The 14,353-nt window shown below is 42.1% G+C and overlaps 1 protein-coding gene across 1 annotated transcript in view; it reads right to left on the reverse strand.

The window, feature by feature from the left end:
• The window catches only part of SYNE1 (spectrin repeat containing nuclear envelope protein 1), a 286,452-nt gene extending 273,084 nt beyond the window's left edge, over positions 1-13,368 (reverse strand). Inside the window, 2 exon segments of the mRNA XM_033144021.1 lie at positions 2,700-2,965; positions 13,137-13,368. Of these exon segments, the coding sequence (XP_032999912.1) occupies positions 2,700-2,766 (67 nt within the window). The 5' untranslated portion in view covers positions 2,767-2,965; positions 13,137-13,368.
• Positions 13,369-14,353: the final 985 nt, after the last annotated feature.

Genomic DNA, 14,353 nt, shown 5'->3' on the forward strand with positions numbered 1-14,353 from the left:
TGAGTCATCAGCAGTTTGAGTAAAAGAGAAATTTCCAAAATAATGATGAAAACTGAAAATGCACTCATGTAGTGCTTCAAGCAAAAGTTACTGATGGAATAAGAGGTCTACCCAAGTGGGGCACAATGGAGCCCTAATTCCAGGGACGTAAAATACTGGTAAGTCCATATTGAGGGCTCACATAAAAATTCAGAAAGGCAACTCAGCTAACACAACTCAGGTTCTGATATACACTGTTAGGTGCAGTAAAAGGTTACCTGATGACCAGCAAGGGGAAAGTTCAGGTTTAAGATAATAAAGGCAGGGAAGTGGTTAGTACCACGGAGAGCTCCAAGTGATAGTGGTGCTGGAAGCAAGACAAGCTGAATATTGTTCCAATGACAAGCAAACTCTAACTGAGCCTTAAGGATACAAATACACATATATTAATTCCCTGATCTTAAGCCAATGTAGCCAACTGGCCAGTTTTGAACTAGCAGCTAGCTTTTCAAGCTTTGGGTCCATTGCTATATGAGATATTATACCCTACAGGTAGGTAGCTGTGTTGGTATGCCATAGTCAAAAAAATAAAATAAAAAAATTGATTTTTGATTTTACTTTTTTACTTCAAATCATCTAATATTTATATTCTATTTTTTGCTTTAAAAACAAAGCAGCTTACCAAACAGTAATACAAAATAATACAACAGTAATACAACAATAAAGCCAAACACTAAAATTACACAATTACATAATTAAAATAACTACAACTATGAGCAGCAAAATAGTAAAGTAAACAATAGAAGAAATCTCAGTTAAGCACATCATGCTGCTGTAAAAAATGATAGCTCGTTGCTTCATGAATAAAACAGTCACCTTTCCTCCTCTATGAACTAATTAGCATACGGTATGTACAATCTATTTTATTTACCAAAAAAATATTTTAACCAATTCTTTTTTAGAGAGTGATCCCAGGGTGGGGTAAATTAAATACTGTAAATTAAAATGAAACGAGTCCCAACTACAGTAGTCAAATAAGCAGATGAAAAGGAGCAGATAAAACCACAGTGAAACCAGTAGCAAAAACAATATCAAACTCCCATAAAGCCCTACTGGAATAAGTCATCTGAAGTTGGCACCAGAAACTCAGCCTTACTGCTAATCATACTTCAAGGGAAAGAGCATTCCATAATTTGGATTCCCCCACAGGGCCCTTTTCTTAGTTGCCACATACCATATTTCCATTGAATGTGGATCAACTAGGAGAGCTTTAGCTGCTGCTTTTAACACAAAGGTAGATGGACACAAAGGGAAATGAAGCTTCAAGTATCTAAGTTCCCACATATTTTTTTTAAGAATTTTATAAGTCATTACTAGTACCTTGAATCTGGCTTGGTAGCAAATTGGCAGTCTGTACAATCCTCTCAGTATTGGTGTAAGATAATTCTGAGGAGCTGAAGTACTCAGCTATCTAGCTGCTGCATTTTTCACTAGCAACAGCTTTTGAACAATCTTCCACATACATTACGGTATTAAACATGGAAGGTTATCAGTGTATGGGTCACAGTGGCCAAGATGTCCCTGTCCAAGAGCAGCCAGAGTTGGTGAACCAGCTGAAGCTTGAGAGATGCAATACTTGCCACTAAAGCTATTTGTGCTCCAGGGACAATACAATCCTAGATCAAGGAGTATCCCTAAACTACAAACCTGTTTTTTCAAAGGGAAGAACCCCATTCAGAGCAAGTCGTGTACTTAATTCCAGTATCTGGGAACCACCAACCCACATGATCAGCATCTCGCTGGTATTCAGCTTCATTCTATTGGTTCTCATCTATTCCATCATATCCAGACACTGGTCCAGGGCCTGCACAGCTTCTCCAGATACAGATGACAAGGAGAAACAGACATTGATGTTGTCTGCATATTGATAACACCACACACCAAATCCCCTGATGGCTTCTCCCAGCAACTTCATACAGACATAAAGCAACCAGAGAAGACAGGGTGAAACCCTGTGGGATTCCACAGCAGAACCACCATGGGGCCAAGCCACAGTCCCCAAATGCCACCTTCTGAAACCAGTCCTACAGAAAGCAGCAGAGCCACCACAATATAATGCATCCAACTCCCAACCCACAAAGTCAGTCTAATACCATGTCCAGTGGTATCAAAAGCCACCACGAGGTCAGCAAAAATAGCTGAGCTAGGGTCATCCATTAGCGTAACCAAGGCTACTTCAGCCCAAAACCCAGCCTTTGCCCATACTGAAATGAGCAGTTATCTCAGGTTTTTATTAAAGTGTTACTTTCCATCTGTATACGAAGATGGCTATTGCCACTTGTACATGAGCAAATTGCTGGGTAAAGGGTAGTTTTACAAGAGGTACATGGAGTGGCTGATTAGAGAGCAGTGTCTGGGTCAATAGACCACTGTATACATTTTCTTATGCTTTTAAATACAGGACCAGAAACATTATTATCATCATAAGCATTTTCTGGTTAGGAAGTAGCAATAAAAGTAATTTGTTCTGGACATAAATGAATCCAACAGCACATATCCCATACATCTCAATAGGACTTATCCAAAATTTCCCTGTGGTGTTGCCTTATGCTTTCAAGAGCCTAACACACAGGCACACAACTCTGTGTTCCACTAGACTTCAATAACTTCTGAAGAAATTAATATAGCAAAGCTCAGCTGTTCTCTGTCAAGTTGCTTACCTTGGAGTCTCTGCATCACACCAGCAATATCACGAGGTGTTCTTGCTACTAGTCTTGAGGTGGCCATTATTACTGTGTAGCAAAAAGTCTGCTGTTTGCAGAGTATCCACTTTGAGATGTAAGATTTTGATTACTTCTTTTTGCAAAACATCATGAGTTGTAGCACGGCGTGCCTTGCTAAGTCACTGCAGCTCTTTAGTAAATACAAGTGCAGCTCTCAGAAATGGCGGTGCTTTAGGAATGCGCTCTTTCAGGAGACCTGAAGTCTGAAAAGACAGAAAAATGCAAGAGTGGGCGTCAGAGAACACAGTCTTGGTATAAAAATACAGCACTATACTGTCACTAGCTAATACATTAAAAAATCTGGGTGCCTTAGCTGTCCCAGGTGACTAATGACCTAATTCTATGAGCCATTGGAAAAGTAGCACAAGGGCTGCTGCACTAGAGGAACACTAAAAATTGTGGGCTGCTGCTGGTTCCCCCTTCAACCTTCAGTACAGCAGCACTGCCACATAAAAGACAAGACTATGTGGCTGGGAAATGGCTTAGGTGACAGAGAAGGAATGGGGAAACATGAGTTCATGCAGACCATTTTATGGGCATTTCATCTACAATGGATTCAGCTTTGTACAAATCTACATTCCTGACATGCTAAATTAACCATTTATAACTGCATTGGAGATGGCAACACACAATGATTAGTCCACATAATTATGCTGGCTGGCACAAGCCTTTTGTGTACAGTAACAATGTGCATCTTCAGGATTGTGGTATATATCTATACACACATCTTTCAATCTTTCAACCTGGTATCTGAAGAAGTGTGCATGCACACGAAAGCTCATACCAAGAACAAACTTAGTTAGTCTCTAAGGTGCTACTGGAAGGATTTTTTTTATTTTATTTTGTTTTAACTATGGCAGACCAACACGGCTACCTACCTGTAATCTTTCAACCTAGTTAATGGACAGTTTCCTTGGAAAGGAGTGAGTGCCATGCTTTGATGGTTTCAGAACACAACACTTCACTCTCTGCAGTTAACTATCGGTACACTCTCTGTAGTTAAGCACTTAATGAGGCCTCCCACCACCGGTGCCCTTCCACTATTCGGCTTCCATTCGTAGACCGAGGTAAAGTTCATTAACTGGAACACTACTTCCAGTTTTGTGGAGTTCATATACCAAATAGTTCATAAACAGGGCTGTTCTTAAACCGAGGTGCCACTGCATTTCCCACTTGGACTACTGCAATGCGCTCTATGTGGGGCTACTATGCAGCAGCTAGACTGGTGACTGGGAGTGGCCGCTGAGACGACATAACACTGGTCCTGAAAGACCTACATTGGATCCCAGTACGTTTCCGAGCACAATTCCAAGTGTTGGTGCTGACCTTTAAAGCCCCAGATGGCCTTGGCCCAGTATACCTGAAGGAGCGTCTCCACCCCCCATCGTTCAGCCCGGACACTGAGCTCCAGTGCTGAGGGACTTCTGGTGGTTCCCTCACTGCGAGAAGTGAAGTTACAGGAAACCAGGCAGAGAGCCTTCTTGGTGGTGACGCCCGCCCATCAGATGTCAAGGAAATAAACAACTATCTGACATCTGAAGGTAGCCCTGTTTAGGGAATTTATTTTGTTTAATATTCTGTTGGGAGCCACCCAGAGTGGTTGGGGTACCCAGCCAGATGGACGGGGTATAAATTATTAGTATTATTAGTATTCGTATTATTTGTATTATTAGTATTAATGTGAGCAGTTTCTGAGCTCTGGGAGCAGCATTGCACCTAAGATTTCAGATTAAAACTCTCATAAGAATATTAGTGAGGGCGGGCAGGGGATGGATGGCTTTGGGGTTTTTTTGGTTTTTTTTGCAGTCTTCAGATGAGGACTAGACCATGTGAAAAATGAGTCAGATTTCAGCTGCAGCTCATTCATTTTCAGGTTTTATTCTTATTGTTTAAAAAGTGCACCTAGACATTCTGTTGCAGTGCTCATAACCTAGGTTTAAGGTGCCACTTAGCTCCTAGCTTTCACATCTCAGTTTTTAACACTGCAGCAAAGGGACAAGTGAGGCAGAAAGACAGAATGTGGCCTCAGAACACAATGGACCAGAATTATCAGATCACACAGCTCCATCCCAGATTTTTCTCCCCAACCACTCCAAACATTTCCTTTCCTATTATGCCAGAGAACAGCATCCATCTCTGCATTCTCCTCAAGAAAGGGGGCAAATTTCAAAAACCAAATGGTGCGTAAAGTATCTATATACTCAACACATTCTAATGAAGCATGTACTCAAACATTTAAAAATAGCAACATACTTACACTGGCAGTACACTTTTATATAGTCTTACTTAAAACTAAATCCACTGAGTTCAATGGAGCATAGTCACAGGAAACTGCATATAGAATTTCAACCTGAAAAGGGCTTGTCTTCAAATTAAATGGCTTTATTAATTGTTTGTGCCACTGCCTAGACTTCTTAGTTTCCTCACCAGGTTTTCACACTGTACTTATTCTGTTTATTGTGTTTTACCTATGACTTGCACACCAAGCTGTTTTTTGCAGCAACAGTGCAGTTGTAACTGCACATGAGGAGAAATATTGTGGTGTAGTAGTACGGTGTACTAGTAGTAGGATAATGCCAGAAGTATTTTCCTTGAGTCCCACAGGCAATCATTTATGCCTGAAGGCATAGGATTTGTTTACTCTCTTAATATCATCTTTTTTTTCAGTGCGGCAAATTTTAAGTGTTCTTCTGTAATATCAATTATGCAATATGAAACATTTTTGTCCTCTAAAAGCACATTTATTTTAAAATCAGTAAGCGCATGCACACACACACACACACACACACACACACCAGTAGCATTGATTAAAGACTGTAAGTGAATCAGGCCAGTCATTTATAATAGCATAGATTATCAACCATGAACGGCTGGGTATCATGGGATTCAGAATACATTTAACAAGCTTAGCATAGAGCTGTTTATACTGTTGCTATAACAGGAGCATCTCTTATTGTGATATATTTATTTATCCATCCTTTAAAAATGAGATAATTTGTTCAGTGTTCCCTCTCACTTATAAGGGAGCTGTTATGAAATGATCCTTAAAATTCAAAGGTTAAGGTCATGCCCTATGGCAGGATTTCAAACAGATTCCCTGGGGAAAAAATAATTTGCCTTTTCATATACAGATATACAGCACACACTATATGTAGTCAAGGTCTGATACAATAATCCAGTTTTCTGTTCCATTAAACCTCTTTCTTCTTCTCATCACACTGGGGTCCTTTCTGTCATTTGGTTTGTCTCGACAGGCATGCAAGCTCTGGCCAGCAAATGTTTCACCTATCTGTGGCAAACTGATGCACAACAAAATGGCTCCTGTATGGCATCTCTGGTGGAAGGAGAAATGAAATGAAAGATGCAATGGCCCCATTCAGATGGCCCCGTTCAGATGATCATATCTCAGCTTATTAAATCTAGATACACACGAGTCTTTTGGTTCTATGGTTACCAGCTTTAGAAGAAGCCAGGATGTATATCTTGGCTTGTTCTGAAGGTGGCAACCATAGTTTCCCAATTCAGACAAGACAGAAACTATGGTTAATTAGAGACTTCCTGGTTTAAACGTAATTTTCACCAAAGGCCTGAATGCAGAGACAATTGGGTTGTGCATATCTGTTTATGATTTTCTAAATGTGGCCAAAGATGAATGAGATGAAGTGGTATTTTATTGAAAAGTACTATACTCTGTGTGCAGTGTGCACTTCCTTTTAAGAAGTGTAGGTTAGCAGAAAATATGATGATGGTCGGGATGCTTATAGATATAAATACATTTAGTCTATTGAACTAGAATGTTCTGAAATAAGGTACATTTAACAGTCATCCATCCCCAAGGAATGGCAGCTTCGCTTCGCTGAAAGAGACTGGAAGTGCTTTGTTGTTAGTGGAGGCCACTAGGCAGCCTATAGACAAAACAGACAAAGCCATTAGAAAAGGAATATGTGGAAGAGGAAGCCTGTGATAAAGGGGAAATTTCATGAAAATGGGAATGCTTCTCACTATCAGGGAGATATGCATTCATTCACATGTACCCACTCTTTGCTCTTTTTCCAAACAAGCTCAGCATGCCTTATATATGGTTCATTAAAAAACATTGGAACATAAGAAGGGCCTGCTAGATCAGCATTCTGGTCTCACAGCATTCAGCCAGTTACTTGTGGGAAGCCAACAAGCAGGACCAGAGAACAAGAGTCCTCTCCGCTTCTGCATTTTCCAGCAACTGGTATTCAGAAACTTTACTGCCTCTGATATCCGACTGGTGGCCTTCCAGCCAGGCAGTGTATAGAGCTGTGCAAGTATAAAACATGACTTTACACTACTTTCTAGACCGGAAGGATGGATACACCTGTAGAACACATTACACATACCCTAACTAGGACCACATGTACAAGCAACATTTCAAAGGGACAGCTATGTTACTCTGTCACAACAACCATTACAATAATTATTGCAACACCTTAAAGAGCTTTAATCGGTTATGTTATGTATTACCCACTACTCAACAGGTTAGTATATGCTTGATATGCATTTTATGTATCATTAAAATGGTCTAAAGACCAGATCACAGGATGACAAGATGCAAAGATGACAATTTAATTGATATGAGATATTAGAATGGTATGCTACATTTATGCAAGTTACCGGTATATCCTAATACATAAGAGCTAAGTAGTATATTAATTGTTGAAATACATAAAATGACTTTCATTATCTGATTAAAATATGAATTAAATTGGTTTTATTTTATTACATGCAAAATTATTATTTCCTTAAACTCTCGGTGTCAAAGGGATTACCATGTATTAGTTCCTTCAAGTTATATGGAGACAATATATTAGACTCAGGAAACACTCTACAGATTTTGAATATAAATTAAAATTCACATCTACCACTTATTTTGTTTACATTAGAATAGCTTGTTTACATTTTGTTTACACAAACTGTTGAATACCAATTTTTTTACAGCTTTATTACCCAAGTGTGGTAAGACTTTAAGCAACAGATAGCCAATTAATTATCTTTGTAAACGTAAAGTGAGCCTCCAAGCTATATTGTATTTGTGGTAAATGTTACACTTCTTTGTGTAGGGTGGAAAACTAGACTTGTCTAAACAAAGGGAAATTAAGCTGCAACAGATGGGCAGAGAAAGAGCATTAACAGAAGAGGAGACATCAACAGTATGCCCAATTCAGCAGTTTTAGACATTCAGCAGAATTACCACAGAATAATAAGACTGCATTCTTGTCTTTTTTAAAAAAACAACAACAACACACACACACCTGTTGGTATGATTCAAAAGTTAGTTGTTTTTACATGGAAAAATATACATGCAAGATGAACAGCTGTGAATGAAGTACATAACTGGAGTTCCCTTCTTTCAAATTTATTGCAATCTCATCAAACACTCACATGTCATTCATGTTGCACCATGTATGCCTTTTGCCTTTTAAAACTTGCTTTTTGTACCTTCATTAAGAAGTAAATAATTAATTGTGCCCCTAAGAATCCAGTTTCAATTTCCTCCTAAAAAGCTGACATATGACTCGAGATCAAATTGCCATAAAGTTATTGCTGCATTTTTCTTTTTTTAACATAAAAGGTCAATGGTATGGAAACTGAAGTGTTTTATGGCCTGCTCACATCATGTATTCATCCAGGGCCAACCCTGTATTAATATAGGGGGAGGGGAGGTGGAAGTGTGTAGAGGAAGCAATTGTGTGACTTATGGTTGTCAATGTTGTCACTGATGTTTTATATGCAGTTCCATTTTAAAGTACTGTCATCATCCTGGAAGATGATGTTATTGCATGTAGAGTGTTCACATAGATGCCCCTAACTCACTCACACAACCACTTTTACTGCTCACTTATGAGCCCTCCTTACAAAACACCACAAGGAGATAGAGGAGAGGTCTGCATGACACGATAATGACAAATGTGGGAAGGTCTTCAAAGATAAGGATTTCCGAATAACATGGCATGTTTTCCATACAAGATTCACTTCTTACTGCTACTCATGCAATACTGGAACTTGCTTGCATTCTCAACATGCCTCTAAAACATTAAGACCAATTTCTGAGAACCAGAAATATGAGGTTATAATGGCAATACAAAAAGTATTGTGACAAACTGACTGAGTAATTAGTTTATTGTGGAATGAGCTTTCATAAGGAAGGGGAGGGAGAAGGCTATGCACTAGCTGTATGGAAATGAAAAAATGAGCAGATCGTTAACAACAGGAATAGGGGACCTGTGGCCCTCTAGAAGTTGTTGGCTATGTTGACTGGGAATTATAGGAGTCAGAGTCCAACACTTCTGGAGTGCAGCAGGTTCTCCACATGGGCTTAAAGTTGAAGAAGGTTCAATTGTGCTTTTAATGTTTCATGATGATTTTATATTGCTAGACACAGCTCTGATATTGCATGAGGGGTGTGTGTGTGTGTGTGTGTGTGTGTGAGAGAGAGAGAGAGAGAGAGAGAGATGTACTCCTATTCCCCAATCCTAACTGTAAGATCTCTGGTTCGTTGCTCATGAGTAACCAGCCGATTCCGTTGCTTCTTTTTATAGTTTTATTATGCAAAACTATTTACAGTGCAGAGCTAACAAATACACGTCTGTATCATCCACCAGCAGAATCCGGGAGTGCCCCTTTCCGGTTACCCCCCCCCAGCAAAAAAGACGTGGGATGCGGAATCTCCTCCTCCTTGCCCTACGTGGCACCCCTCTGTGCAATTGGGGTGATGGAAGTGGCGTGCCACCCTCTGCGCCCACAGGGCGCAGGGGCTCTCTCACGTCCCTAGAACCTTCGCCGCCTGTTCCCTGAGAAACCTCCCCTTCCCCGCTTGAGGTCTCATTGCTGCACCCACTGGTTGAAGAAGTGCTGCTCCTCAGGTGTTGTCGGAGCTCTCTGTAACATCCCAAACCCGTCACCCCCACTGTGCTGTGCCGAGGGCAGTTCCCTGACACTAACCATGATAATTCATCAGAAAATCAGATTGAGTTCAGTATGATTTAACTCTGACTAAGAAAGTGCAATGTGATTCTGTACATGTTTACTCAGAAGTTACCTCAATTAAATTCAATGGCATGTACTCTCAGTTAGCATGGGTCTGCAGAGATAAGGCACTCCTGCAATTTGCAGCCTACTTCTAGAAAGGAGTCTAACGTTTGAAAGATGATCAAGGCACAAATATATACTGTAGTCATTAAGTCTTGCAGGTCTTGCAGTGCTATTAAGATAATATAAAGTGACACTTCTTTTCTTTGTACTACTGAGGGTGGGGTGTGTGTCCTGAGGTATGGATGAAATGCAAAATTATGGTGACATTTCCCTTCCTACCTCTCAAAACAGAAAGAAAATATTTTCTTTTCCTGGATACTTGTGTCCATATCATCAAGTGATGTAATTCACACTGGCTTCATGAAAGTTAGCAGAGCCCAGTCGAACAGGAAGTCTGGTTATGGAACGGGAGGGGGGAACTTTTGGTGTTTCTCATTTATAATTCAGCTTCAATAAGCCAAGATACACATTATAATTTTTAAACCTATTGTTTACAAGCCATTAAGTGAACTTTTTGTTTGAAATACAACATATGCTCCCTCTACAGCTTTCTAAATCACATGATACTTGGACAGTCCAAAGATTAAAGTCCATCCTGTTCATAATAAGTAACAAACAGTAGAATCTGAAGAAGTGTGCATGCACACGAAAGCTCATACCAAGAACAAACTTAGTTGGTCTCTAAGGTGCTTCTGGAAGGAATTTTTTTTATTCTTTATTTTGTTTTGACTATGGCAGTCCAACATGGCTACCTACCTGTAACTGAAACAGTAGAATCATTAGTCACTATATTAAATTTTTTTTTAATGGAAGTTGAGAATCAGTCAACCTCATCACAAATGAAAAGGAAGGAAGAAACAAGTTCTGCATACTACTTTATACTATTCTACTTGAGGTTAGCTCAGTGAGTCTCAGACCTCATTGAAGGGGGTGGATGAGACACTAGGAGAAAATATATGTTAAGCTGCAGGGAGGGTTCTAGGGGTAGATGGCCCTGTGTAGAATAAATCCCCCCACCAATGAGGTGATTTCAGGTGGTCACCTCCCTTTCTGCTCCATTATTCCAAAGTGACTTGAGCATAAAGCATTCCTAAAGAGCTGCATTGTTCATATTTTTTTCCACTTAAGTGACTTGAGATGGGAGTCAGAGTTAACCTGTCATATTGTTAATGCAGGATTATTTCTCCAATTCATTGACCCTTCAACTCAGTAACAGCCCCTGTGCTCACAACTGTGTGCAGATACCATTGCATACACAACCATAGACAGAGTTATTGATGCTGGATTGGGGAGCTACAGTAGATAATGTAAGTTTTAAGAACTAGAGAAAACTAGGTTAGATGCTTCCACTTTTGATCTGAAACAGTGTGTGCTAGGTCAAAAATGTATCATGCTTCCCTGAAGATAACATCTGCTTTCATAAAATGACTGCCCCAAGACTATTACAAAATTGAAGTTATTGTATATAACAAATAAAAGTTCATAAAGTAAGGAGGAGCAACATTTATAGTGAAATACATTTCCTTTAAATTTCTAGTATGCCATTTATGAATTAAGCTAAGCATCCTGATCCTGCTTTAAGTTCAAGGACAGTTGTTTCCTTGTAAAGCCACAATCCTACATGGTAGCTCCACAACTACTGAGTAGCTGATCCCTGGTTTCAGTGAAACTATCACTAAATAAACATGTGAACGACCAGACTAGTTGCAAATATGCCCATGACTCCAGCCTTGCCCCTCAATGTCATGCATGTTTACTCAGAAGTAAATCACTGTGTTCAAAGGGATTTTCCCACAAAGAAGTGTATGAAGCATTGCAACCTTGATTAATGCTCTTATTGACTCATGATCAGATTTGTTTCCTCTAAAATAGTAAAACAAAAAACAAAAAAACACCCTCCCCCCTGGAAAAACTATAATTATGAACATTTTATTATGCAGTTATCTGATAGGATCAAATGCTAAAATGCACATGTTCCTCTGTTGAAAATAAAATATATAATTCATTATTTACAAATTGGGCCAGGATTAGTATCACACACACAGCTTTTTAAAAGTGCTTCTGGGAGGTAGGTTATTGTTTTGACTATTTGCGGTTTTATCTTGTGTTTTTATTTTGTGAACTGCCCTAAGAGCTTTTGATGAAGCGTGGTATATAAATCAAACGAATGAATAAAATAATACAATGTTTATAGTTCTGCTCAGGCAACAGTCTTGGGGTTTGACCCTTGGGGTCCCTGCCAACACTACAATTCTATGACTTGATGATACTATGAATCTCAGCACCTTGTAGGTGTCCGAGGCCATATGGACAAAAAATATAGGCACACAAGCACACACAGGAAGGCTGTTGATTCCTTGCCATTAGCACAAACTGCTTTGCGTGCAAAGCTGGTTACTAGTGTTACAATCAGTAGTAGCACAACAACAAATTACAAGGTTAGAACAGCCCAGCAGATAAAAAGTACCAGCCCACAAAATGTTTCATGAGGTGCCTTGACCAGAAAGAGCTGTAAATCACTGAGGAAATGACTACCTCCTAGGCTGAGCTAACCCACCAACAGAATCTCCAGTGTTGGCATGTTATGGACTAACGGAATGTTCACTGTGAAATGAACTGGCTGCTAAATGTTTCTGCTTGAAGTTGTACATATAGCAGATTAGTCCAGTTGTAGTCATGGGTTATTGGTTGCACTTCTTTTGCACATACTAAGCAAAACTATTCTTCAGCTCTCAAAAAGAAAAAGAAAAATGCAAGAGTAAACAGGCACCAAAAAAGTGAGTCATCACTTCCAAGGCAAAAGTTATTTTGCTTTCAGTCACATCATGAGCTGAATATAAACTATCAGTATGACAGGTATATCCAGCCTATTGCTTGCAAATATTGCCCACCCTGCCATCCCTCCCCAGTCAGCAGTCCACATTGTATTTGTTGGAGAAATATCCATAATCGGTTTTGGGGCTGTTTTTCCGCCCAAATAAAAATAAAAAAATACTTGATTTTAAATGTGGCTCAGTCGCCCACAAAACTGAGAACCCCACAAATCAAGAAAACGATTTTTGCCCCAAATTTGCTTTGGATGGCGCTAGGCTCCGGCTTCATTGCCTGCGAGTCGCATGATGCAGAGATCTAGATCTCAAGGCGCCCTTCAACCTGCCCGATCCCGAAGGCGGCAGCATTGCTGTCCCTTGTACCTGCCCTGCCCCAGCCTGCCTCCTCGACGGACATGACAGCGCAAAAAGCAGAAGCATCCCCTCTGCGCCGGCGAGGAGGGTCGCGAGAGCCTGCCAATGCCGGCTGTGGGTTTTGTACCTCCTTCACGCTCCCCGTCCGGGACTCTTCGCAGCTGCTGCTGCTGCTGCTGCTCCCCCTTGGCCAGCGCTCCCAGCTCGGCCCCTGCGAGCCACCCTCTGCAGACGACACCCGAACCGCTGCCTCTCTCCCGAATCCCAGGGCTCCGGAGCTGCCAGACGCCTCGGGCTGCTGGCTCCCTGGTTACCGCGGGCAACAATCCCACCCCAGCGACAGGCGTATACACACGCACTGCTGCACCTAGCAGCAGCCGCGGCCCAGAAAGCTCCGCCTCTTCCCCCCCCCCCCCCACCCCCGCTTCGCTTCTGCAAAGCGCGCGGAGCTTCTCCTCAGCCACAGGCGCGGGGGTTTTCTCTGCGCCTGTGAGGGATGGGAAGGCAAGCAGGTGCGTGCGCGTCTGGGACGACTAAAGAGGGAGGGAGGGAGGGAGGGGGAGCTGACTGGGGGAACTGCGTTTTGCTCCCCCCCCCCGCCCCGCGGAGGGATGCTGCGCGAGGCTAGCTGTGTGCGCGCGCGCGCGCGGCGCGACTCCATCTGAGGGAGCCACGCAGCGTGCCCAGCTAGCCCGCCATCCCGAGAACGAGGGCGCGCGCCTGTCCTGCTGCGGCGCCGGAGCAGCAGCTGCGAGGGTGTTTGTTGTCAGTGGCGCGTGTGGCCGCGGGTGTCGCTCTCCCGCTTCCCACCCTGGGCAAAAGGATAGGAGGAAGGGCTCCTTCCAGCTCCCTCTTCTTCGTCTCTTTACACACACACGCCAACACACGCACGCGGGGTTGAGGCACCCAACAGCAGCCGGCCGAGCGCCTTGTGCCAAAGCCGAGCTGCCGCTGTCGGAGCGGGTGGCTGGCGTGCGTGCAGCGGGCAGACTCTGGTCTTTCTGCCGGGGAGGCCCGCCATTTTTTTCAAGGGCAGATTCCCTCACGTGATGCACCGACTAGATGCCAGAAAGCGAAGGGAGGCAGGCGCGGCGCCTTTCGCGCAGTTGACGCGCACTGCCAGCGGCGATGGGGTCCTTTCGCCTGCAACTGGCATTTCCAGGTCGATACTCCGTACAGAAATTGTGTTATGGGCACCGTAAGGTCATGCGATGTTCATAAGCAACAACCCTCAGCTATGCGTTGTCGCTGGGTGTGTCCTCTTACTTAACATGGAAGCCTTTGAGGGACTGCTTGACATTGAAGCCACTTGAGCCGTTGCTCGTCAGCTGTAAGAGGACATGG

Source organism: Lacerta agilis, chromosome 3, assembly GCF_009819535.1.
Source record: "Lacerta agilis isolate rLacAgi1 chromosome 3, rLacAgi1.pri, whole genome shotgun sequence".
NCBI lineage: Eukaryota > Metazoa > Chordata > Lepidosauria > Squamata > Lacertidae > Lacerta > Lacerta agilis.